Raw genomic sequence first — 27,689 nt, forward strand, 5'->3', positions numbered from 1 at the left:
TGAGAGTTTTGGACGGGAGGCAGGTCAGGAGCTCCTGGCCAGACCATGAGGGAGATGTGAATGACCTGGATGTGGAAAGAGCTCCGATCAGAGCCCTGACTGTGCCACTTGTTTGCTGTGTGCCCTTGGGCAGTCACCCTTCTCAAGCCTCAGTTTCCTCATTGAGAAAAAGGCAGGGAGGATTTAGTACTTGTCAGAGCTGTTGTGCAGGTTACATGAGATAATGCCCCTGGAGTGCCTCGTCCTACGTTCTCAGTCACGATGAGTGCTTGGAAAGCAGTCATTGCTGTTATGAATATCGTTGTTAGTATCAGCAGTAGTAGTGATTTTAAAGCCACAGTCAAGTTTTAATTCTTACGTTTTATTCCTAAGGACTGTTCTAGCTCTAAAACTCTGTTTCGTCCATGCGCTGGCTGTAGAGTATGCTAGCGGACTCAAGAGAAGGAGCGGTCCAGGTCGCCATTGAGATTTTTTGCTGCACTGAGCAGGGAGGGCCACAGGACACCAAGCCATAGCAAGGTCATGCTGGTTCTCCTTTATCCAAAATAGGTGATATCCACCTAGGTCTTTCAGTCCTGGTGAGCAGCCACCTCCAGGGGGGGCCTCTGCCCTTGTGCTTTCAGCCCCATGCCACACGTACCCAAGTACCACATTCCAGAACATTGAAAGTTGTCCATAAAGTCCGGTCTCCAGCCCAGACCTGCCTCCCAAACACAAGCCCCGTGCATCCAGCTGCCCGCCCTGCCTCCCTGCTCTGGGATGTCAACTGGCCCCTGAGCACACATCTATCCCAACCTAACTCCTGATCTTTCTCCCACAAACTTGCTGGTGCCTTTGCCTCCATCCCCTGGTTCAGTAAATAGCATCTGCATCCTTCCAGTTGTGTAAGCCAAACACCGGCCCTTGCCTTGGCCATGACACTTTATTTTCTTTCACACCCCACATCCAACATGTCAGTTCTACCTACAACATCTGTCCAGAATCTGTCACCTAATAACTTATACCCCTGAGCTCATTGTCCGAGCTACCAGCATCTCTTCCTACAGTGACACAACAGTCCCCTACCCGAGAGTCCTGTTCACCAGCATCTCTTCCCTGACATTGCACAACAGTCCCCTTACCCCAGGGTCCTATCCACCAGCATCTCTTCCCTGCAGCAGCAAAACAATTCCCTCCCCCGGGGTCCTATCCACCAGCATCTCTTCCTTGCAGTGGCACAACAGTCCCCTTACCCCAGGCTCTTATCCACCAGCGTCTCTTCCCTGCAGGAACACACCAGCCTACTAACTTGGGCCCCTGCAGGCTTTTCAAATGTGGGTTAAACCTTGCCTCCCTCACTTACAATCTCACCATGGCTCCCATCTCACCCAGAGTAGAGGCAGAAGCCTTCTCGGTGGCTCACAGGCCCGTCCCTCACCCCCGTCTCCTTCCCCTTCGCTCTCTCTGTCACCCCGCAGCAGTCTCCCTGCTGCTCCTCACACACACTGGGTATGTCCCTGCCCCCGGTCCCTCGCACTTGCTGTTCCCTCTGCCTGGAACGCTCTCCCTGCAGACACCCACCCTCTCACCTCCTCAAGTCTTTGCTCAAATATCACCTCTCAAGGAGGCCTTTCCTGACCACCATATTTGAACTTGCCCTCCCGTCTGTCTCGCTGCTTCCTGTTCCCTTCCACGTTTTGTTTTTCTGCGTAGCACTCATGGCCACCTGACATAATATTGGTACTTGGCCAAGTGATCCCAGTGTGGCTGGGAAAAGTTAGAGTGCCTGCTGTAGAAGGCCTCCTATGGGAACAGCAAGGCCCAGACAGAAGTTTCCCTCCCACCGTTTTCCCTCTGTGCCTTCGATATTTGTTCTAGTGGGCCAGCAGCACATGAATATTTTATACCTGTACTGCTTTTGTCTTACTCCAGGCACTGTTCTAATTACTTCATATGCATGAATTCCTAAAATTCTCATAAGAACTCCGTGAGGTCAGCCTGGCATTGTCTCCCTTTTACAAATGAGGAAACTGAGGCACAGAGAGGTTCAGCAACTCGCCCAAGGTCATACAGTTGATAAGCAAAGAGCCAGGATATGAACTCAGGCAGTCCAGCTCCAGGGGCTGCACTCTTGCTCTACTTCCTCCCTTTTGTGTATTCATCCACTTACTCATTCATTAAGAATTTATAGAGTGTCTTCTTTGCCTTAGGTGCAAGATTTTGGAGACCAACAGATGACTAAAAACTGGTTCCTGCCATCAGGAAGCTCAGTCTAGTTGGAAATGCTGAACAAGTAAATAAGGGAAAAGGAAAAACATATTCATTCAGCAACCATTCACCGATGCCTGAGATTATTTCCCAGCCTTTAAAAAGTTAGAGGGGGCCAGCCCCTGGTGTATTCCCTGATTGTGTTCATTTCTAAGCCAGAGAGCCAAATCCCTATATGCCAGCTCTGTTTTAGGCACTGAGGTCTGAGATAAATAATATACCATTACTGAATTTGAGGGGGATTACATTCTAATGACAGAGGAATAAGAGTGAATTACTGCATGTAAATATGACAACATGAACTGGATTTGGTAGAAGAGTGTGTAGGGGACTATGGGACCACAGGATAGGAGCTCTAACCATTTGGGGATTGGTTTGGATGGGTGCATGGCTGAGTGATAGGATGAATGGATGGATATACGGATGGATGGATGGATGGATGGATGGATGCACACATGAATGGATAGATGGATGGATGGATATTTGCTAGACAGATAGTAATGGGAGGGCTGGTTGAATGAATGGAATATGAATGAATAGATGGATGGATGGTTAAACGGATAGATCTTAGCAGATGGTTGGATGGATGTTTGGGTAGTTGGATAGATGGATGGCTGAATGGGTGGATGGATGGATGGATGAATGGGTGGATGAATAGCTATTTGGAAGGATGGTTGGGTGAATGGATGAGTAAAAAGCTGAGCTCACTGCTGGAAAGTTGGACATTTTCCCAGTGAGATCACTAGACCAGCTGAAAGAAAGGGATGGAAATCCATGCATTCATTCATTCATTCAACAAATATTTATTAAGCACCTATTTATGTGTCTGGTACTGTTTCAGGCTCTGGGATTAGACATGGTACTTGACTTTATGGAGCTGACATTCTAGGGGAAGGGAGACAACAAACAAATAATAGAATATATATATGGAATCTATTGTCAGAATTATAAATGCTATGATGAACAAACAGAGCAGGATGAAAGGGCACAGATGTCAGGATCAGGGGCATTTTATTTTAGGCAATCAGGAGAGGCCTCCTGGAGAAGGTAAGTTCTGTACAGGAAGTGAGGAAATGAGCCATCTGGGGAATTGCATTTGAGTCAGAGGGAATTACAAGGTCAGAGCCCAGAGGCAAAGAGGCCAGTGTGGCTCTCAGGGAGGAGAGGAGGTCACAGAGAGGTGTGTTAGAGAGCGGGGAGTGCAGGGCCCTGCTTCCATGTGAGAGAAGGGTTTGCCTGTGTCTTGGAAACCCACGGACATTGGGCTGATCAGCCTTAGGAAGGGCATCACCCTCCCTAAACCTCTGCTTGCTGGTTCCCAGCACTGCTCCCTCCTGGATGCTTGGCAGTTGGGAGGCTGTCAGCATTTTAATTACAGCTCCACGCTCTCAATGGTTTACAACTCAACCGTAAAACAGGCCCTGGGCAACATGTGGCACCTCTGAGTGATTTACTTGCTCACCATTTCTATATTTAGTGCCATTTAATGCTTGTTGGCCAAGTTTTCAGAGAGAAAAAGAAGGAGGAATTTGGTGATGGAGTGGGGAAGGGGTCGGTTAAGTTTTGTTTGTTTGTTTTTAAAACACACAGATGTATTTTTCAGTTGTTTTCTGAGATCATTTCCCAGGCTTTAAAAAGTCACGGGGGACCAGCTCCTGGTGTATTCCCTGATAGCATTCATTGCTAAGCCACAGAGCTGAATCCTTTGCAAAGTTGCCCTCTTCTCCTTAAAGTCCGTATACACTTCCTGGTGGGGGTTAGGTTTAAAGGACACCATGGGCTGAGGGTATAACTAAGGGAAAGGCATCAGTGACTTAATATTTCACCTGATATGAGCTAGGCTTCGGGCCATGTGCTCCCACCCCCTATCTGGGCTCCCCTCTGAGACCCCCAGCCTCAGGCTCTTCAGAGCTTCTCAAAATTCACCTGGGGAGTATGTGGAAATGCAGCTCCCGATTCCATGTGTGGGTCTGGGGCGGGGCCTGAGATTCTGCATTTCCAACAAGTTTCCACGTGATGTGGATGGTGCTGGTCCAGGAACCGCACTTTGAGCAGCAAGGATTTCAACCAGCACCATCCAGTAGAAATATAATACCAACCACATGGGTCATATGACATTTGCTAGTTGCTACATCAAAAAAGTGAAAGGAGGTGACATTACATTTAATAAGATATTTTATTTCATCTAAGATATCCCAAATATCTGTCTGATATTGATTACATATCATTTCAATATGTAATCAATATACAAATACTTTTTAATTTTTCTATAATAAGCCTTTGAAGTCTGGCATTTGTTTTACACTTACAGCACATCTCAATTCAGACTAGCCACAGTTCAAGCACTCATATGGTTCGTGGCTCCCGTTTTGGAGGGTGCAGATCTAAATCCAGCTTGAATACCCTGGTGATAGGGAGCTTGCTACTTTCTGGAAAGTCCACTGCATATCTATGGAATCCGAGCTGAGAGTTGCCCCTTGAGACTAGCTGGGGAGACCCAACTTTACTCCCTATGCCAGTTGGCTTATCATGCCCCCCACCCACTCTGCTCAGGGCAAGAGGCCCCTCTGCATCCTCAGCTGGGAACTGCAGAAGCGTAGAGATAACCGGGGTGTATTTCCATTTGCCCGACTGGAAAACCTCTACCCCACCAGGGGTGGGAACAGAATATCTCAGAGCTGGTGTCTTTGCACACACATCCCGGGGCTGTTGCAGGGCAGTGTGGAACCTTGGTTCAGGCCAGTCCAGCCTCCTGGACACCAGCTCCTGCATGCTGGACACCAACACAAGTCAGGAGAGGCCAGAGCTGCTCCTCGTGTCTCAGGGAGCTCCTGTCTGGGATGGGAGGTTCATAGGGGTTCTTTGGCAGCTGGCCACCTGGGCAGGGCCTTGCTGGGGCCCAGGAAGCTCAGATGGAGGTGGTCAAGGGCACAGAGGATGTTCAGCCAGGTGTGACCCGGCTCCTGGGTCCTTCCTCCATGTTCTGGAGCATCACCACCTGTGTCCCTGCCCCAGAGACTCTCCGGGATGCTTCAGCCTTGATCTTGTGTGGACTAAGTCAGGGCCTCTTCTACAAGAACCCACCACGAAAGAATGGCTATCTAGACTCCTGAGCAAGTGTGAATTTATTCATTCACTCATTCATTCATTCACTCAGAAAATGCTTGCTGGGTGTCTCCCGAGAGGCAGACCTCCTCTAGATGCTCCTGAATACAGCAGATGGGGGTTCTGTGTTTCCGGAGCTGACATTCAGGAGGGGAGGGGGAGAGCAAGCAAGTCATCCCGAAGTACTCCGAGTGGCCGGTGGGATGTGAGCCAGGGGGATGTGAGAGGGGCTGACGTGGGGCATTGTGGAGAGGGGGCCATTCAGGGTGCCTTTATGTTGTTGAGCCAGAGCTGAGGAACTGGAGGAAGGGTGTCACAGGCAGAAGGATCAGCCGCTGCAGAGTCCTGGGGCAGGAATGGGCTTGGTGTGGTCCTGGAACACCTGACATTAAGTGTTCACAGAAGCGTTTTGACAGGGCTGAGAGGCAGTGGGTGCACTGGGGCCTCGGAGGACAGGGCAGAGTATGGCATTCTCATCAGAGGCTACCACTTGGCCTCTGGTAACTGCCCACACCCTCACAACCAGACACCCCCAGTAATGCCCTGCAGTGTGCTGGGCTCCAGCCAGGAGGAGCAAGGCCCCTGGCTCTCAGCACTCAGTCTCATGGCAGTTCCATCCAGGCCTCCCTTCAGGTCCCAACTTGCCTTCCTTTCCTACCTGGGGCTGTCACTGCTGCACCAAGCTTCTCTTCTGCACCCACACCCTCTCCCTTGGTTTTTCCAGCCCCAGGGCATTGCACTCCTGCTCAGGCGCGGGTGACACCCTGCCCTCGAATTTCCAGTGGTGAACTCCTCTTCATCCTTCAAACCCCACGGGTCACCTCCAACTGCTCATGGGCCCCATGGCAGTACATACAGGCCTTTATTTTGGACCAGTCTTTCTTCTACTGGTCTGGCTGTCTCCCTGACTACCTGTGTTTTTCTTGAAGACAGAGACTTTGTCCAGCCACCCTCACTTTACTGGCACCCAGCACAGGCCCGGCAGTGGGAGGTTCCACTGGAGGGTTCAGGAAGGCCAGAGTGGATGGAGGACATGACCAGGGCTCTCCACCCCTGGCCACATGTGAGAATCCCGAGGAGCTTTTTAAAATAGCAGACACCTAGCCACACCTGAGACCAGTGAAATCCTAACCTCTGGGGGTGGGGTCCAGGCATCAGCAGATTCTGAAAGCCTGGGACTCTGCAGTGGAGCCTGGGGAGAGCATGCGGATTCTGCTGTGCCCATCCGGAGGCCAGGGCTGAGCCCTGCATGCCCACACAAGGGCTGACGCCCCTGTCATTGCACAAGCAGCTATGCTCCATGGCCCAAAATCCTAGGGACACTGGCCCAGTGGGATCTCTGGTCTTTTTTTTTTTTTTTAAACAAAAAAACCCCCAGCTTTACTGAGATACAATTCTCATGCCGTACAATGCATCCTCTTAGAGTGTACAAGTCCATGATTTTCAGGGTATTCACAGTTGTGCAACCATCACCACAATCAATTTTGAAACTTCTCAGCACCCGTCAGAGAAACCCTGTGCCCACTAGTAGTCACTCCTCATTCCCTCTCTCCCAGCCCCTGGCAGCCACTCCTCTGCTTTCTGTCTCTATGGATTTCCTGTTCTGGACATTGCATACATCTGGAAGCATACACGCTGTGGTCTTTTGTGTCCAGCGTCTTTCACTCAGGATAATGTCTTCAAGGTTCATCCATGTTGCAGCATGTGTCAGTACTTCATTCCTTTTTATGGCTGAATAATATTTCATTGTATGGAAAGACAACTGTGTGTTTACCCATTCATCCATTGATGGACATTTGAGTTGTTTCACCTTTTGGTTATTATGAATAATGCTGTTATTGACATTCGTGGACAAGTTTGTGTGTGTGTGTTTCTGGTGTTACTGTTCCCCCAGCCTCGTGGGGAGGTCCCATCCCTCTTTGAAGTCCACCATCTTTGGGGTTGTCCCTGACAGAGCCCAGGTTTCTGGCCAAGAGAGGAGGGTCTGGACTGATGGAGGGACCTGTGCTCTGGGTCCTCTACCTCTGTGTCCCATTGCTCTGCGTCCTCATGGGGCTCGCTCTGGCCAGGCCAATCAGCAGGAGCTGTGGATGCTGGCTCGGCCCTCATCAGTTGCACAGTTTGTAGCTGATTTACCACCAAACGGGTTCACAGGGGTCTTGCCCTGGGAGCTGGCCAGGCGGGCGGTCCTCTGGTTTCTGCGTGCTTCCCCATTCTCTCTCTGGTTCTGCCTGACTGAGCCTCCACCCTGCATCTTCCTGCATCTCAGGACCTTCCTGCTCAGGTCACTAGCCTGTCCTCTGCGTGGACGCCTGGGAGAGCTTCTCCAGTACCATTCCATATGTACTCCTCTGACCCCAGCGAGAACCATCAGGACAAAGACCCCGCCGGCCCTCCAGCCTGGCCCACTGCCCTCCTTCCTGTTTCCTGACTGCTCCCTGCTTCCTTCTGCCCTTGGCCTTTGCCTATGCTCTTCCCTCTGCCTGGCCTGCCCTTTCCTCCCTTTTTGTCTCATCGACTCCTCTTCAATGTCTGGTTCTCAGCTTAAGGTCACTTCCTCACCTCATCACTCCAGTCACTTTCTTTCTTACTGCTCTCATTCATTTGCAAGTATTTACTGAGCACCAGCTTTGTTCCTGGCACTGGTCTAGCTGCTGGGGACACCACAGGAGATGGACAGACCAGGCCCTTGCCCCTGGGCAGTTTACATTCTAGAGGGAGACATGATAAACACAACAACTAAAATGTGTGCTGTGTCACATTTGACGCAAGCTAAGGAGCAAAACAAGCCAGGGCAGGGGTAGGAAAGACCAGGGCAAAAGTCAGGGAGAGCCTCATGGGGAAGGTGAGATTTGAGCAAAGGCTAGAAGCACTGAGGAAGGGAGCCATGTGGAGCCTGGGGAAGAGTACCCCAAGGCAGAGGGGCAGCAGGTACAAAGGCCCTGAGGCAGGAGCATGCCTGGGGTGCTGGAGGAATAGCAAAGAACCCACTGTGATGAGCATGGAGTGAATGAGGGCATAGGAGATGAGGTCAAAGAGGCAGCAGGGGATGCCTGGAGGACAGATGGAGAGAGAACAGTAAAAGGAGCCCCATGCCCCCGACTCCCAGCAAGCACCCAACCCACAGCATGCACCTGACCCACAGCGTGCCCCTGACCTGCAGTATGCACCCAACCCCCAGCATACACCCAACCCCTAGCATGCACCCGACCCCCAGCATCAGCAACCCCAGCTTGTGGTCCAAGTCCTCTACCTAGTTTTCTCTTCTCAGGTCCCCACAACTGGAAGGGTTTAAGGAAAACCCTAGACAACATGTTATTCCACACACACATGACTGTGTATCTCAAATCAATAGGGACTTCTAAAAAAACATAACCACGGTACCATTATCACCCTGAGCAAAATAAACAATTGCTCAATGCTGTCTAATACCCTGCCTGATTCTGATTTCTCAAATTGTTTTAAAAACATTTTCCAGCCAGGCTGTGGGGGAAGTTCTGGGAGCTGCGACCACAGGAGCGGGAGCCACCTTCAGAGCCACCATTGGTGGACGCTGGTATCAGCCTCATGCCCGTGCGACACTTGACAGCATAGCCACCTCCCTCTCCAGAGCCTAAGCTTCAAGGGAGTCGGGGGCTTGCCTCTTTCTGCCCACGTGGCCACCAACCTCAGCTCCTGGCCAGGGAAGGGATTAAGTTAGCATGTAGTGGAAAGATGAATGAGTGAATGAATGAATAAGTGAATGAATGACTGATTGCCAAGGCCATTTCATGGTGCTCCAGCAGTAGAGAGAAGCACATAGGTTCAGCGGCTCCACGTCCCCACTGTCAGCCTTCCTGCCCCTCATGCTGTGGTTGGGGTCACCTGATTGCCTCACCCCAGGTCACAGGCCACAGTTCCCACTAACCTACACTCTGGGCCAGGCTTATCCAAGGCAACCCCTTCCCCGCAGTCAACCTAGCAGCCTGCAGGGAGGTCGCTTATGAGAGAGAGGCATCCAGAATGCATCTAGGAGAGGCTGCACTGTGTGGGGCTCGACTATTCCACCTCTAAATGGGTTTGCTACTTTAAATGCCCCAGTTTACAGGGGAGCAAAGCTGAGGCCTGGCCCCCGGCCCCCTGCGCCACTGTGCAGTGGGTCCATCTGCTAGCCACCACCGTATGGACTCCCTTCATGTTTGAGGGTGTGTGTGTGAGCTTGTGTGCCAGGAAGTATGTGGGCAGGACTGTGTGTGAAGGGCTATCTATACACATGTTGTGTAGGAATGGACAGCATGAGAAGCACCTGTGTGTGAGCATGTGGGTCATGCATACGTGTGAGAGTGTGTGAGTGTGTGCACAGGTGTGAGTGTGTGCTTTGAGTGTGCTGAGGAGTGTGAAGGTGTGAGCCTGTGGGGAGGGGGGGGTCGCATGGGGCCGTGCCTGGGGAGGTTGTGTGTGTGTAAGCACATAGTGAGGGGTGGCTGTGTGCAGGCCGCACAGGTTACTTGGGGTGGGGGGTAGGAGCCTAGAAAGGGATGAGTCTGGGGTGAGGGGCTGTGTGTCCACCATTCTTGGGGTCCTACAATACTGCAAAGTTGGGCAGAGACCAGTTCGTGGAGGGCCTTGAAAGCCAGGCAGAGGAATCTGGGCTTTAACCTCAGGAGCCGTAGGGAGCATTTGAACAGTTGTAACCTGGCAAACACTGAGTTTCAGAAGGCCCCCTATGTAGACCAGGAAACTTCTCTCTGGTTTGAGTGGAAACCTCTCTTCCTGCACCTCCCAGGCTGCATTCCAGGGGGCCTGTCCTATGGGGTGCATCTTTTCCCTGCCATCCACTCCATGTCAAGCAGGAATATTTGCTTGAAATCAGTGCATCCAGAATGACTTAAAGAATGCACCAAAAAGAAAATACCTCAAATGTTTACGGAAAAAAAAAGCTTTTTTTTCTGCTCTTTCATCTGAGTTGCCCAGAGGTATACAGCTGCAGCTGGCTGAAATGCAGCTTTCTGCTAAGATGGATCGACATGGGGAGGGAGAGGAGGAGTAGGAGGAGACTGAGAAGGAGGAGAAGGAGCAGGAGAAAGAGTAGGAGGAGCCTGAGGAGGAGGAGGAGGAGGAAGAGCAGGAGAAGCTTGGGAAGAAGGAGGAGCTTGAGAAGGAGGAGGAGCCTGTGAAGGAGGAAGAGTTGGAGGAGTCCGTGGAGAATGAGGAGCAGAAGGAGGAAGAACAGGAGAATCTTGGGAAGAAGGAGAAGTCTGTGGAGGAGGAGGAGCCTGCAGAGGAAGAGGAGGAGCAGGAGGAGGGGAGCAAGAGAAGGAGGAGGGGGAGAAGGAGGAGCAGGAAGAGCTTGAGAAGGAGAAGGAGGAGCAGCAGGAAGAGCAGGAGGATCCTGAGGAGGAGGGGGAGCAAGAGGAGCCTGAGGAGGAGGAAGAGGAGGAGGAGGAGGAGGAACATCATCAGGAGCAGGAGAAGCAGGAGCAGGAACAGGAGGGGAGCAAGTAGCAGCAGCTCTGGATGGGAGCCTGTAACACCTATTCTGGTGTGGATATCCACACTCATTGTCTCCCGGGGTTGGGGATCCAAGGCTGCCTACCCACTGACCTCCACATTGTCTTCATTTGGTGCCTTGGAAAGGGTCCCTGGTTTGGACATTAGCCAGCAGGATGGGTCCTGGGCAGGACTCTGGGGAGATACACCTATAAGGCAGTGGGGAAGGCCACCCTGGGCATTGAGAGAAGTTGGCCAGTGATGCAGCAGCCACAGGGACTTATGTTGGTCCCATGAGAAACCTGGAGCTGGGTTAGCCCCATGGAGGCAGGGAGATAGGCCTTTGTACCCAACACCAACCAGTCTTTGGCTGGAGGACTGCCCAGGGACGGGGAGTGGCCTTAGGTGAGACAGCTCCCATCAGGGGAGGGCAGTGCCTAGGAAGGAACTCAGCTGCTAGCCATCCACAGCAACACTCCCAGCAGCTGCAGAGGGAGTGTCTGGTCCTGAAGGACAGATCCCGGTGGCATGCGACAGTGTCTCCTATACAATCCAGCCCAGGTGAGCATCGATGAGGGGGCAAGGCCATCCTAGCCCACCCACCTTCCTTCTGTTCTGCAGCATCACAGCTCTAGAGCCAGACTGCTGGATTCCAATACCAGTTCCACGCTTCCTGACTGTGTGATTGTGGCCAGCACTGCCACCCCTTGGCTCCCCAGTCTGCTTATCTGTGAAATGGGCTGATGATGGTCAACCTTCCTCATAAGGTTTCTGTGTGCATTCGTGTCAGGCACTGGACACCGCAGCTACCTCAGAAGCAGCGGCTTTTATTAGAGGTGGGCATGGATCCTGCCCTTGTGCCGCTTCCTATGTGTATGCTGAGAGGTTCAGGCATACACATAGGAAGAAATGACACTGAGAAGCTTGGGCTTGAGGCCAGCATTGAGCCCTAGGCCGAGAAACTGTCCTCACTCTGATCCTCACACCAACACCAACATTGCCTACAGAGCCTTGAACAATAGCACAATCCTACATAATCACAGTGGTGATTATGAGTGTCTCTTTCCCTGGAACTCCACCTTCGGTCATTTAACCCAGATGCTGCACCACCAGGCGTGTTGCATTGAGCCCATGTCATGAGGAGACAAAGCTGGGGCTCAAGGAGGGACTCACCCAGTGTGCCCGCCAGAGTCTGGGAGATGGCGTAGTCAGGGGTAACAGAGGAACATTTAGGTAAAGGATGACTACAGAGATGTGGGCAGGATTTAGGGAATCCTGAAAAGGCCTTAGGGCTGGCAACAGTGGGGAGCTCTGACTGCCCTGGAAGGCAGTGTTAGTGGAGAAAGCATGGCTTGGGGAAAGGGGCCTCCTGGCAGGTGCTGTGGTTCTAAGTAGACAGTCACAGCCGCCATGTGGTCCATGGACAGGGAGTCCGGGGTGTAAAAGTCCAGCCTGTATTTTCTCCTGCCCTCCAGTCCCTATGGGATCCCCCATTGGGAAGGTGGAGGGCAAGGAGGGACACAGCTCAGCCTCCCGGGGCAGAGCAGGGGTGAGCAGCAGCCAGGGACACCTTCTACCACACACAGAGGATAATGGACCCGTGTTTCACTTGGTTGGTGCAGGGTGGGTGCTTGGAGACAAGAAACATGAACAGATGGGGCATGGGGCACAGGAGAGGAAGCCAACGGAACTTGGTGACCATCTCCTGCCTCAAGTCTCTGGATCTGACATGGCTTTCTGTGAAAACTAAGCCATCAGTCCCCCAGCCTGAGAGCGAGGGGCCTCCACACCCAGTGAAGCTCCTACCTGCTTTCTGTGCATCTTTTTGACCAGGGCCCACCTTTACCACGTGATCCAGCTGGCATGGATCTTTTTGGAGAAGGTTCAGGAACGAGCCTTCTGCTGGGGGGAGGGTGGCTGGGCTCTGAGCATGGGAGACAGCAGTACCAGCGGTGTGGATGGGAGAAGGCACTGCGGGGACCAGGAGCACATCATGTGACGGGAGAACAAAGGCAGCCATTGCAGGGGCTGCTTAAAGATGCCCTGGGGTTGCCATGCCAGGTGGCAGCAGCACAGACATGCTTCTGGTGCTGGGAGGGTGTTTGCAATAGGACAGGGGTTCTGGGGTGAGTTGACCTCGGTGTGGAAATAGGCAGGAGAACGGACGAAGGGCTGGGGCTTCAACAGCAGGGCTCCCAGGAGCTCCAAATGACCTTTGGGGGAAATGGTCACTTCCTTGCATCTCTGCAGCTGCTGCACTGCACAGAAATGGATTTTCACGCCAGGGACATCTGGGAGAGTGTGGACAACCTCAGCCAACCTGCTTCTCTCCTCACCCTCCCCTCCTCGTCTCCCTGTGTCCTCATCTTTTCTCTCCGAGATCCCCTGTGGTGCCTTCATTGGTAGGGAAAACTGAGACTCAGAGAAGGAAAGGGACTTGCCTGCAGACACACAGCAGTGTACAGACAGAAGCAGGACCTCCATCTGACGGCTCCTTCTGCCCCACAGCGCCGTTCTCCCTGCCCTGCCCTTCCAGCCCTGTGTGCGCTCATCCCAGCATCCGCTGCTCAAAATGAGAAAAGTTCCCACAGGCTGGGTGCCAGTTCTGTGAGATACATGGTGCCAGGTCTCAAAAAGCCTTCTCCTATTTAATCCCCACTGTTCCCTTTGAGAGGACTTGTTCCTACTTTACAACGAGGGACAAATCTCTTAGGATGCATTAGGGTGCAAGTAACAGACTGCCTTACTGTTACCAAAAGTGGTATTGATGGTAGGAGTTTGTTTTTTTCCTGCAAAATAAAAATCTGGATGTGGTTTCTTTCAGAGGCTCAACAGTCTTCTCTTGGGCCCCAGCTCTTTTCACCCTTCCATTCTGCCATTGTCAGTTTGTCAGCCTCTTAGGTCTTGCCTAATGGCCACAAGATGGCTGCCTAAGCTCCAGGAATCACACTTTTACATCACAGCATCCAAAGATAGAAAGGGAGAAGTTGCTCTTCCGGGTCTCTGTTTTTTTCAGGCGATGTGTCGTGTTTTCGGCCTCCGTGGTCAGAGGTAGGCCAGCAGCAATGAGCAGGCGATGTGCTGTGTTTTTGGCCTCTGTGGTGAGAGGTAGGCCAGCAGCAATGAGGAAATGGAGAGCCAGAGAGTGTGCCATGTTCTCTTGGGCCATTTCTGCCATCACCAGCATGTGGTGGCAGGGGTGGGATTTGAATTGAACTTCTTGGGTGACCTGACTCTGCCACAGTGCCAGCCCTTCTGCTTCAGGCTGCCTTTGGCCACATCATGCTTTCCTGAAGACTGGTTCTGATTGCCTAGGTCATCACTCATAACCTGAGGTATAAGTAGTCCATAACCGACCACTCCCTTCAGAGGAGCCAGGCTGGCCAACCTCAGAGGGGTTCCAGAGGGGAGGAAGCAGCAGATACTCAGCGAACCCAGAGTCTTGAGCTCCAGCCCTCGAGGTTCTGGCCTTCCAAAGACCTTTTTAGGCAAACCAGTCCTTGGCTCCCCAGACCTGCGCCATGCCATGGGTGACTTGAAACCCATCAACTAGGGGCTGGCTATCTGCTTTACAAAAGGCACCTCCACCACCCAGATGAAAGGATTTCTATTCCAGTTAGGGTACTTTAAGCTGTAATGGACAGAAACCCAACTAAAGCTTGCTTAAGAGCAAAGGGTATTCATTACTTCCTGGAACACAGTGGTCTTGGGTTAATGAATTCAGGTCTGGCTTGATCCTGGGTACAAATGATATTTCCCGGACCCAGCCACATGCACCCCTTCCTTGCCGCCTCTCTATTTCTCAGCTCTGCTTTCCTAGTTGATGCTATTCTCTGCCCCATGTGGTTGTACAATGCCTGTCCACAGCTCTGGCCCCTGCATTCCCTCCTGTTCATATCTGGTGGGAGATAACCAGTAGCTCTTGTCTTCTGTGCGTGCAGAATCCCCAGGACTCACTTCAGTTTGGCTCTGACTGGTCTGAGTCACCCATCCTTAGCAATGACCAGTGGGGTTACTTCGGTTTAGGGGCGAGGGAAGGCTTCACTGAAGAGTCACTGTTTGCAAAGCTCCAAGGCCCCACTGGTCTTGCTAGAAAATAAGGCACCAAGATAAAGACGTCAGGTGCTGGGGTCGGGTGGGGCTGGGACAGGCCGCTCTGTGGAGGAGGTGGCACTGTGGAGAGCTGTAGAGGGCTGGGTTGGGCTGGGCCTGCGGAGATGAATGGGGACACATTCCTGGAGTAGGGCAGTGCAGGATCGATCCTGGAGCGCCCAGTGCTTTAGGGTGCCTTCCATGGGTGCTGGGGGCAGGGATGACAGTGAGCAGTGTGTTCAAGGCTGGGAAGCCTTTGATTTTTAAAATTGGATGCCCCTCAGAATGCTATGGAGGGTGGCGGACGCTTCCGGTCATAGGAACACCATGTGGCATGGACCCTATGGGAGCCACAGGTTGCTGTCTGACCTCCCCTCCCAAGAATCCTTCCTTCTTCCAGGAAGTTCACCCCCAGGTCCCCTGGGCAGCCCGAGTGTCTGGGACAGGACCAGAAGCGCCAAATTTGATAGTATCTATTTGGCATTATGAATCAAGGAATTTTCTGGAGCCAAGTTTCTCCCCAGTCCCCTCCCAGGCCTGAGAACCCCACCCTGAGTAATTCCGGGCTCTGGGCAGCACCTGGTACATTGTTGGCACTTCCTGGGGGACCTGTCAAAAAGAGATTGATTTTTCTCCCTCCAGTGGTGCAGAAAATCCTTCCTGCTGCTCCAGACAGGTTTGGGGCATGGCTGGGAGGCAGAGAAGGCTCTGGTTTGCAGCCCCACCCAACCTGGTGCAGGAGTCCCCTTTACAGACCTCAGCTGCTGCTTACACACATTCCAGGACAGGGAGCTCACTATCTTACCGGCAATCCTCTTGAGCCCTGGTGAGCCTTGTTGGGGAGGTTGGCCTCTCACTGAGCAGGAATCTACTGCTCTGTGACTGCCATCATCAACTGGGGTCCCAGCTCTGCCCTCTGGATACACAGTCCTTCCTGCTCACTCTGTCCTGGGTCAGGCCTGCAGACCCTGTGGAGTAGTGACTAGGGATCCCAGAAACTACCTTCTCCAGGCTGAGCAGCTCCAGCTCATTCACTGTGGGTCCTCCAGCCCTCTACTCTAGACATGCTCTGTTTCTTTCCATCTGCTGAGGCATAGTCCAGTTCTGAAAACTGTATACCAAGACCATCCCCTCCTTTATTGTGGGCATTAGGCCTTAGTTAATATGGCCCCAGAGTGTTGGCTTTTCAGTAGCCTCTTAGCTTATATAGAACTTGTGGTCAATTTCAATCTTTCTCAGTCTCTCCCATACTGTGATTTTGCAATCAATTTTTTAGATATCAAAAATTGTAGATGTTCAGCCTTCTGGCTGGTTTCAGCCACTTGTTTTATTCTGTGGAAGGGATTGAAGTCTGCCTGGCACTTCACTCACATTATCCTCTGTAGATGCCTGAGCTAACTGGAGTCAGATTTCAGTAGCACCAAAAGACCCTTCTACTCCCCAGATGCCCCTCTTTCTGGCCACTCACCGTGCCTGAAATGTCCTCATTATGTGCTCAACATGTGCTCTTCCTTAAGCCTGCTCCCTCTTCCAGTTCTCTGTCTCTGTTTCCCGATCTGAAATGCCTTTTCCCCATCTCCCTGAGTTTGGCCAATTCTAATTTATCCCTCCTGTTATCTGACTTCAGCTCAGCCCTGGCCTTCTTGGGGGACTTCCTTGAGATGCACACAGGAGCAGCTCCCATGGGTTCAAGTTTCCTTCTTTGTCACTTTCACTCCTTCATAGCACTTACCAGTGTATGATTAGACTCTGGGGAATTATTAATTCCACAGCTACTTCTGGTTTGGAATCACAAGCTCAGAGGTGGCAAGGATTGCAAACTCAGGGAAGGTGGGGACCAGAAGCTCAGAGAAAACCGGAGCAGCACCTGCTTGTGTCATAGTCTTCCTGGGAACTCCCCAGCAGGGGTGACGCCAAATAGCACAGAGTAGGTCCTCATTGTAAAACAGGTGCATGAGTGAATGCATACCTGGACAGACACGCCCTAGGTCCCGTTCCCCTTGCAAACACGAGGCAGCATCGTTTGCATGCGAGGCTCTTCATCAAAGGCTGGGGATTTCAAGGTGAATGACCTGGCCTGGGGCCTGAGGAGTGTGGCCAGTGGGGTTCTCTGGAAGCGGAGGCTGAGATGGAGTTTCAGGTCCCAGCTATTTATTGGGAATCTGCATAAAGGGGAAGAGGAGAAGCAGGGTTGGGCAGATGGAGGACTCACACTTGGATGCTGGCCCAGCAAAGCCTTGATGGGGAGTGCTGGACTTGGTCCTGCCCATTACGTTGGACTGCCTCTGGCTAAAATGGCCTCTCTTGGCCCCCAGATGCAGGGCCCCACGCCCTGAAGGATCTGACAGCTGGAGGCTATGCGCTAATCACACTCCCAGGCCAGCGGTGTGTTGGAACACTCCTATGGGCTGGAAGACCCACTACTAAATATTCAGGGATTTGTCAGTGGTTAAACTGTTGGTAGCTTAAAGTCAGCCATGGTGGGAACATTTAATTTATTCCTCAGAAATTGGGAAATACCACATAACAGGGCTTTTTGTTGTTGTTGTTGTTGTTTTTTTGAGAGCCAGTTTGAGCAACATACCACTACTTGTAGCTATGAAGCAAGTCCTCCCTTGGAGGGCAATTGGCCTGGGGAATGCTGACATATAGGCAGATCATCACAGTGCTAAGGAGACAAGGACTCTAACAGCACAGGTCAGCCATGGAAACCATGAGGGAGACACTGTCTATCCTGACAATCAGGGAAGGCTTTGTGAGGAGGTGACTTTTTTCCTGACATGGCAGAATAATCAAACACTACAAAAGACAATCCCATGAAAAGTAAGACTCCCGTTTGTCCACCTGGTCCCCTGGCACTGGTGTCCTCCACAGAGACAGCTGCTCTTACCAATTCCCCTCATATAATTCCAGAAATACCCTGTGCTCTTACAAGCATACGTGTATGAGTCTTGTTTCTCATACAAACAAGCTCCCATGCTGCAAGCCTTTCTGTACCTTGCTTTGCCCTCTTAACCATGGACCTTGCAGTGTCCTTGGTTAGTGAGTAAGAGCTATTTCATTCTCTTTAGCAGCTATAGGGCTTTCCAGCTTATAGATGTGCCATAATTTACATAACCAGTCCCCACTGGTGGATCTTCAGATTCTTTTGGCCTTTGGATATTTCAGATAAGGTCTCTGTGAGGCTCTTTGACATTTTGCACAAGCACAAGCCTCCCCGCAGGGTACATATTCAGTAGTGGAATTATTGGGCCATCGTCTGTAATGGTGATAAAGATTGGCCTTCCAGATAAGGAACAGCAGGTGCAGGGCCGAGAGGCATGGAAGGGGTGAGGTTGCTCAAGCGGAGGCGGCTGCTGTGGAGACAGCATGGGCCTGGAGGCCAGGAGGGTGGGGCTCAGCTTGGCCCTGCCACAGAGGAGCCAGGTGTATCCACTGTGGTCATGGCTGGATGCCACAGGCACATTCAGACTGGGAAATTAAGGAGAGTTTAGAAAGAGACCACTGTCCAATGACCGATGGATGCGTGGACAAAATGTGGCATACCTGTACCATGGAATGTTATTCAGCCATGAAAAGGAAAAGAATTCTAACACATGCTACAACATGCACAGAGCCTGAACACTTTATGCTCAGGGAAGGAAGCTGGAGACAGAAAATGCCACATACTCTGTGATTCCATTTATAGAATAGATCTGTCTAGAACAGACAGATCTACAAAGACAGCAGGTAGATTAGTGGCTGCCTGGGACTGGGAAAAGGGGAAATGGGGAATGACTGCAATGGGTATGGGATTTCTTTTGGGGGGTGACTAAAATGTTCCAGAATTAGATTGTAATGGTAATTGTACAACTCTGAATATACTAAAAACTGCTGAATTGTACACTTTTGATAGGTGAATTGTATGGTATGTGAATTGTGCTGCAGTAAAGCTGTTTTAAAAAAGAAAGAGTTTGCTAACAAAAGAGGACAAAAGTAAAGGAACCCAAAGAGTTGGTGCAGCACCCTGGGACTGGCTACACTGGGGAGCGGTTACTCCTTAGGCCCAAAGACAGGGGAGGCTGGACTGCTAGAATCCTGGGGCTGTAGAGAGAGGACTTCCCAGCAAGAGCTGTGACCTGTGATAGGGGTGTGCAGACATCCTGAAGGGCCCAGCAGGGAGCAAGAAGGGGAAATAACTCCCAGAACTTTTCTCCTGCCCTCTGATTTCCTGCCAGTGCCTTCCACTGGTCAAACCACCTGGAAGGGCCTACTGAGGACAGACACCAGATTCACAGATTTACTTCCTTATTTATTTTTCACATGTATTGTGAAATCTCAGCATCACAAGATGGCAAAATGGCAAACTCTAGCAGTTTCATGCAGCTGGTCTTTAACCTTTAACCCAATGGTGCAGCCACCAATATAAAATACTGACATTCTGCCAGCTGCTCCAAGCCCCTCGATTGTCCCCCACCTTTGCCATGGCTTTACCTTGAATCCTCTCGACTTCACCTATATCCAGCAATGGAGGGTTGATACCTGGCTAGCCTAGCAGAGCCTGTGGGACCCTGAACATTCAACTGACAATTGCTCAGGCCTGGGGCATACTGCTTGTGGAGTGATTTGAATGCACCCCCTTGGTGAATTACCTTCAGGCGTTTTCTGCACACCTGCTGTATGCCAGTCACTGGGAAGCTGCATGGAGCTGTGTCATCTTAGAGCCTGAGCCTGAAAGCCCTCAGACCTCCTGACACTGAAGCACAGAGCCTAGGCTCTTCAAGTGGGGAAGGGAGCTCAGAAGTCTCCTCAGGCAGCTCAGAAGCCTGGCCTCAAGCAGCAGGGTGCAAAGAGTGCAGCTTTGTCCCTCACACACTTCCTCTGCTGTTGTCCCTTGCCTCAGAGAGAGGGCTGGGTGCCTGTCTGGTGGCCAGCCCTGTCCAGGCAGCTGTGATTATGCCTGGCTTAATGTGGACATAATGCAGTCACTGCAGCTCTCAAAATGCAGAGTATGCAGGGCTAGCGGGCTGGATGCCACCTGATCAGGGCCCATTCAATGCCACCATGGCATCAGGCCATCAATGGCCTCAGAGGAACAGGGAGGCCACATTCAGGGGTCCAAGAGGGGCAGGAGGAGCAGCGACCCCCATCCAGGACACAGGAGCCGCTTTCTGCACTAGGGCCATTGCTTAGGGCCTACCATGGTAGTAGCCCCCAGTATCACAGATGTGGAAATACAGGAAAGCCTTGGTATTGCTTTCCCATGAAAACCTTCCAGGGTCTTCCCGTCGCCTTTTTAAAGAAAACCACTTTTCTGAGGTATAATTCACATGCCATACAGTATCACCACTTAAAGTAAGCAATTCAATGGTTTTTAATATATATTCGCAGATACGTGCAACCATCAACACAATCAATTTTACATTATTTTCATCACCTCATAAAGAAATCTGTACCCATTAGCTGCCACTCCCCATTTCCCTTCTTCTCTGCAACCACTAATCTCCCATGTGTCATTATGGATCTGCCTGTTCTAGGCATTGCATGTAAATGGAATCACATGATATGTGGCCTTTTGCATCTGGCTACTTTCACTTAGCATATAATGTTTTCAAGGCGCATCCACATTGTAGCATGTGTCAGTACTTCATTCCTTTTTATGGCTGAATAACATTCCATTGTATACCTCATTTTGCTTATCTGTTAATAGTTAAGGGAGTTATTCCTCTCACTTTTTAGCTGTTATGAATACTACTGCTATGAGCAATCATGTACTCATTTTATTGTGGACATGTTTTCATTTCTCTTGGGCATACACCTAGGGGTGGAATTGTTGAGTCACACATTCTGTGTCTAACATTCTGAGGAGCTGCCAGACTGTTTTCCAGAGTGGCTGCCTCATTTCCGATGCCCGCCAGCAGTGCAGGAGGGTTCTGATGGCTCCACACCCTCGCCGACACTTGTTATTGTCTTAGCCTCCTAGTGAGTGTAAAGGAGCATGTCGTTGTGGTTTTGATTTGCCTTTTCTTGGGGACCAGTGCTACTAAACATCTTCTCATGTGCTTGTTGGCCATTGATTGTATCCATTGCATTTTTATAAATTGAGATATTGCTTATGTGAAAAAGGTACACAGAGCATCCCTGTTCACTTTAAAGAATAGTTACAAAACATGATCCATGTAACCATAACCCATATCAAGGAGCAGAATATTGCCAGGACCCCCAGAAGACCGCTGGGTGCCCCTGGCCAACCACAGCCCCTCCCCGCCCTGGGAATAACCTTGTCTTGATATTGGTGGATGGGCTTCTAAACAATACAATCCACTTTTGTCTGCCTTTGACCTTGATCCAAATGAAATCACTCTGTGGAAATCATTTCTGGCTTGCTTCTGTCCCTCCACACTGTGTTTCTGAGTTAGTCCCTGTCAGTGTGGCTTGCTAGAGCTGTTCATTGTCATTGCCTTATTGTGTTCAATTGAAATGCACATGCTGTGGCTTATCCACTCACTGTGGATGGTCATCTGGATGGTGCCCAGGTCAGAGCGATTATGAACATTGCTGTGTGGACATTCTTGAACCTGTTTCCTTTGCACACACAGTGATTCTCTAGGGTATGTGTCTTGGAAATTGAAGGTCTGAGTCATAGGCATGTGTATCCTCAGCCTTACTAGATACTGGAAAACAGGTTTCTAACATACATGTACCACCTTTGCATGCCTCCAGCAGTGCCTGAGTGCTCCAGGTGCTCCATATGCTCGCCAACACTCAGTATTGTCAGAATCCATTTTGAGCATCCCCTAGGTATCTCTATGTCAAAGCCTCCAGCTCAACTGGGCCTGAGTGCATCAGAAACACCTGCCTAACTCTGCCCCCAATTGTGTCATCACACCTCCAAACCTTTGCTCTTTCTCCTACTTCTTAAGCCAAGGCAGAAAGGCAGGCTGGAGACCTAGGAACTATCCCCTCACTGACAATCAAAAGGGATATCTGTGTTATTTTGGGGACACAGATCTGTGGGACGTAGCCTGCATTTGAACAGGCTGCTCATCCAACATGGGCTGTGTGTGTGGGGGGTCCTGGGAGAGTGCTGCCTACAGGAGGTACTCTGTGATGCCAGGTGTTCTAGAACCAGAGCCTTCAACCAGCCAGTCCTGTTCCTGAACACTCTGGATGGAGGGATCACTGGCTTATTTGATTGCAGATATTGAGGTTGAAATGTGATAGCACTCCCTCCCTGGTGGTTCTATTGACCAAACACTGGTCACCTCTCCTGGAAGCAGAGCTCTTAGGGCCAGGAAGACCCTGAACATGAACCCAATCCTCAGAGACAGGAACTTAATCTTGTCACCTGGGTATCCCCAGCATCCTGAACAGGCTCAGGGCCAGAGGCAAGACTAGTGAGTGTTTTTTGCATGTCTGATTCCGTTCCAGCACCCTAATTTTCTCAGAAAAGATGGAATTGTCTTCACTATATGTTAGAGTTAAGGAAACTGAGACCCGGAGAAGAAGCATCACATGGGAACTAAGTGGCCAGCAGACACTCAGTTCACCCCTCAGCTCCAAGCCCCTTGCCTCAGAATGTCTCACAGACCAGCTCTGAGACTTAGTTGAACCTCGAGGTTTTTTTCTGTAAAAAGTAGTCAATCATACTGGCTTCACAGAATTAATAAGATGCCATACATAAAAGCATGGGCCCAGTGTGTGTGCAGGGGGTTAATAAATGTCCACCCACTTACCCCTTCCTCCATTCATTCTTTCATGACATAACAGGCAAAAGCAATTTGACAATCTGAATGAAGGATAATAAAAATGCTCACACACGGTGACCCAGCAACTGTGCCCACCGGGAAATCTCCATCTCCATGCCTGGTACACAGCAGGAGCTCAATTCGTGTCTTAGGATGGAGGAGGAAGGAAGAGAAGCTTTAGTCCCAAGATATTTCTTTATAGGTGAAAAAGGAAGAAAGGGGTGGAGGGAGGAAGGAAGGAAGAAAAGTGAGAGAAAGAAATAAAAACAATTTTTTAAAGTACCCTGAAAATCATCTGAATATGCTGTACTCTGGGTGCTGGGTAAAATGTTGCCTTCTCTTGTTGCTGGGCTATTCTAAAACAAAGGTAAGCAAAATATGGCTCATGGCCCAACTCTAGTCCACTGTCTTTGTAGTTGAATACAGTTTAAATGAAAAGCATCCGCTATTCAATTCTTGAACTTCATATAAATGGAATCATAAAGTATGTCCTCTTTGGTGTCCAACTTCTTCCACTCAACATTACCTTTTTTTTTTTTTTTTTTTTTTAGACGGAGTCTCGCTCTGTCGCCCAGGCTGGAGTGCAGTGGTGTGATCTCGACTCACTGCAAGCTTTGCCTCCCAGGTTCACACCATTCTCCTGCCTCAGCCTCCTGAGTAACTGGGACTACAGGCTCCCGCCACCATGCTTGGCTAATTTTTTGTATTTTTTTTTTTTAATAGAGACCGGGTTTCACTGTGTTAGCCAGGATGGTCTCGATCCCCTGACCTCATGATCCACCTGCCTCGGCCTCCCAAAGTGCTGGGATTACAGGCGTGAGCCACCGCGCCCGGCCAACATTACCTCTTAAAGATCCACTCTTTGTGCATGTGTGAGCAATTCATTCTTTCTCCTTGCTGTGTAGTATTTCATTGTATGGGTATAATTAGGCACTATCGTTATCCCCATTCTACACATGGGGAAACTACTGCACAGAGGGCTGAAGTGGCTTGCACAGCACAAAGGCTGGAGTGAGAGGGTCTGGAATCCAGGTCTGAGTTTCCTACACCAGAAAGAAAAAACTAAAGCCAGACCCAGATAGGTGGGGCAGGGGTAGGGGGATCTGGGGGCTGCATTTGGCCTTGGCGTTCAGTGACCTGTGCTGTGCTCTTCCCCGCCCTCCCCTGCAGATCCTGGAGGAGAACATGAAGCTGGAATGTAAGTGCCACGGCGTGTCAGGCTCGTGCACCACCAAGACGTGCTGGACCACGCTGCCACAGTTTCGGGAGCTGGGCTATGTGCTCAAGGACAAGTACAACGAGGCCGTTCACGTGGAGCCTGTGCGTGCCAGCCGCAACAAGAGGCCCACCTTCCTGAAGATCAAGAAGCCACTGTCATACCGCAAGCCCATGGACACGGACCTGGTGTACATCGAGAAGTCACCCAACTACTGCGAGGAGGACCCGGTGACCGGCAGTGTGGGCACCCAGGGCCGCGCCTGCAACAAGACGGCCCCCCAGGCCAGCGGCTGTGACCTCATGTGCTGTGGGCGTGGCTACAACACCCACCAGTATGCCCGCGTGTGGCAGTGCAACTGTAAGTTCCACTGGTGCTGCTATGTCAAGTGCAACACGTGCAGCGAGCGCACGGAGATGTACACGTGCAAGTGAGCCCTGTGTGCACACCACCCTCCCACTGCAAGTCAGATTGCTGGGAGGACCGGACCGTTTCCAAGCTGCGGGCTCCCTGGCAGGTCACTGCCTGGATCTTCACAGGGAACCGCAGGAATGCTGAGCTTGTCTTTTCTGCTGAGGAGGGTACTTTTCCTGGGTTTCCTGCAGGCATCTGTGGGGAAAAAAAAAAATCTCTCAGAACCCTCGACTATTCTGTTCCACACCCAATGCTGCTCCACCCTCCCCCAGACACAGCCCAGGTCCCTCCGCGGCTAAAGCGAAGCCTTTTGCAGCAGGAACTCTGGACCCCTGGGCCTCATCATAGCAATATTTAACAATTTATTCTGATAAAATAATATTAATTTATTTAATTAAAAAGAATTCTTCCACCTCGTCGGGATCCGTTTTCTGCAATCAAAGTGAACTGCTTGCTTTCCTAGCGGGATGATTTTGTTGCTAGGACAAGGAGCCATGTAGAAGTATACATAACTATTCTTAATGCAGATATTTCTACTAGTTGATTTTGCAAGTACCCCCCTTGCAGCACTAGATGTTTAAGCACAAGAGCAGATATCCTTTATACATATATAGATATATACACACACACATTTTTATATATATATATATATATTTTTTTTTCTTTTTTTTGCTCTTTGCTGCTACTTATCCAGAAATTTAAGCTGGTCCAGATTTGGAGATGTTTTTTCCAGAGTATGTTTCCCATCCTTTTGCCCTCCCTAGTTCAAACTTCACCATTAGAAAAATCCAGTTTGGAATATATAGAGAGAGGAAAAATAATAATAAATTCCCAGCAGTTTCCATCTTTCAGAAAGTGAGCCACCGGATAAGAGAGAATATTTTGTAAGAGACTATTTTTATATGAATATTTTATTTATATCGAGTCTGCTGTATCATTCCACAGCCTATGCTTCTTCTTAATTCTGGTACTCACTTTGGGGTAAGGAGGGGCGATGCCTGGTTGTGGGGTCAGGCCCCACGAGGCCCCTTACACAGCTGGATTCTTGAGTTCTATTTGCCAAGTGGGCACAAGATGCCCTGGATGCCTGGGGTTGAGGCGTCATCTCATCCATGTTAACTGGGAAAGAAAGCAAATCCCCAGCCTCAGCCTGTTAAGTTCAGGCCTTTCAAGCAGGGCCACTGGGTGGTAGCCTCGAAATGAGTTACTGTGGTGGGTAGTCATTGTGCCCCTCACAGGGACTTCACCATCATTATGCAGCAGAGGCCAGTTCAGGGAGCCCTGCACCTCACCAAGACACTAGCCATTGCCTGTGTGTCCTGGAAGGTGAGATGCAGTCCTCAGATGAGGGGACCCAGAGCAGGTGGGGTGAGGGGCCGATGAGCAGCCAGGCCCAGCGGAGCTTCCTGGATATCCTGCTCCCAAGGCCAAGCAGCAGGGAGAGGTTCGGGGGAGGCCACTTTGCTTTGGGTCCAGCTACACCCAGAGCCTCAGCCTAGAAAACTGTCCTCCAGCAGGCTGGGGGTGTTCTAAGATGTGTCCATTTGCATTTCCGGTATGTGTGTTTACTGTAGCTCCTTAGGGACTTGGGGGTAGTCACGTGACTTTGCATCTTGCAGTGCCTCCGCCGTACTCGTGTGTGTATGTGTCTGTGTGTTTCCGTGCTACCCAAGTATCTGTTTCTCTCCATGTGCCTGGGAGATCAGGTCTCAGGTGTGGAGCTGCGTGCCTTTGCATCTGCTGCTCCCCAGGGTCTCTGCTTGCATGTGAGGGCTGGTGGTGTGAGGCAGACAGCAGAGATTGTGTGTGATTGTGTTGAACCACCAAGAGATGGCACCTCTGAACTCTGTACCCACACCCATGGGTGAAAACCAGAAACCTCTGAGACCACAGCATAGCCCCGTGGCCCCACCTACTGGGAGCCCCTCAGTATCGAGGCTGTGTCTGACTCCTCAATGTCCACACTGAGCCTGGATCACAGCATGGGCAAATAAAAGTGACTGGTTGGTTGCATGGTTTCTTCTCTTGGACATTTTTTTTCCCATTTTTCTTTAACTTGGGTGTCTGGAGGAGTGGGCATGTGAAGGGTCCATGGAGTGAATGGATGGAGGGATGGATGAATGTGTGAGTAGGTAGGTGAACGGGTGGATGTGTGGATGGATAAGCATGTGGGGTGGGTGGATGGATAAATGGATGGATGGGTAGATGGATAGATGAAGGGATAAACAGATGGGCGGATGGATAGATAAGTGAGTGGATGAATGGATGAATAGATGGGAAAGTGGGTGGGTGGATGAGGTAGGTACACCTATGGATAGGGAGCTGAGGAGTTTCTTGGGAGTCTGCAGGTCACATTTTATCTTTGCTTTGGAAAACCTACCAGATCTGCCATGAGCAGGATGGCTTCCCAACCCTGCAACCCTTCTGCTTCTGGCCTCCTTGGCACCTGGGAATGGGGAGATTCTGACCAGCTCCCCCATATGAGTGTTCAGTGATAGTCATGTAAACACAATCTCAGAAGAGTCATCCCTGTGTCCTCCCTCACCATGGGTTCCCAATTCGGGCCTGCCCTCTCTCTGGTGCCCTGCTCAGCTGTGCTCTGAGCCCCAGTTTCTCCACCTGTGAAATCAGAATAATAACACCTACCTCACAGGGCTGTTGTGAGGACCCTCCCAGTAATGACTGTATGGCACTTTGAGTTGCAAAGCAATGGATGAATGCTAAATATTATTATTAATTATTATCACTATTCTCTCTGCAACTACGGGATTCTTCAAACATGGCTTATGGTAATAAATATTTGGTTCTGCATTGGGCAGAGGTATCCACCAGCCCCTTTGGTCTATTCCTAAAGTGGCTTTTCAACTAAACTGACATTGCAAAGGCCAAAATCATTAGAGGCTGAACCAAAAACACCAGAAAGCCCGGGACTATAGTGATGAGAACCCAGACACTAGGGGTCTTAGCAGGAACCAAGTCTCAGAAAGTAAGCTGCTCAACACAAGGGCAATTTTGCCACATGGGAATGTGGGCCTCTTCATGGTCAGATCCTCTGATTTTTCAAGAAAGGACAAACATCCAGGTTTTTAAGTAAAATATCCCACTTTTTCAGTACGTTGACAAACACCATGACGAACACCATGACAAAAACATGACTGTGGGCTGAACTTGGCCTTCATGCCACCAGCGTACAGTCTCTGACTTGGACCCATCTCTTGTTTTAGAACTGGAGAAACTGAGGCCCAGAGAGGGCCAGGGCTTTACTCAAGGCCACACAGCAAATTTGGCAGAAAGAAAACCAAGTTCAGGACGTGTGCCTCCCTGGGATGGCCTTGCACCAACATAGTGCACCAATGGAGGCAGCAAAATAATTTGAGGGAAGGGGTTAAGGGGGTAAAGTTCCTACACACACACACACA

General features: G+C 50.6%; 1 protein-coding gene across 2 annotated transcripts in view; it reads left to right on the forward strand.

Moving 5' to 3' along the window:
• WNT7A (Wnt family member 7A) overlaps positions 1–27,081 on the forward strand; it is a 60,069-nt gene extending 32,988 nt beyond the window's left edge. For both annotated transcript variants that reach the window (XM_031663110.1, XM_009200170.4), the window contains exon 4: positions 23,811–27,081. In XM_031663110.1, the coding sequence (XP_031518970.1) occupies positions 23,811–24,290 (480 nt within the window). In that variant the 3' untranslated portion in view covers positions 24,291–27,081. The remainder of the gene's footprint in view (positions 1–23,810) is intronic.
• The last annotated feature ends 608 nt before the right edge of the window (positions 27,082–27,689 follow it).

The sequence above is a fragment of the Papio anubis genome, chromosome 2, assembly GCF_008728515.1.
Source record: "Papio anubis isolate 15944 chromosome 2, Panubis1.0, whole genome shotgun sequence".
NCBI lineage: Eukaryota > Metazoa > Chordata > Mammalia > Primates > Cercopithecidae > Papio > Papio anubis.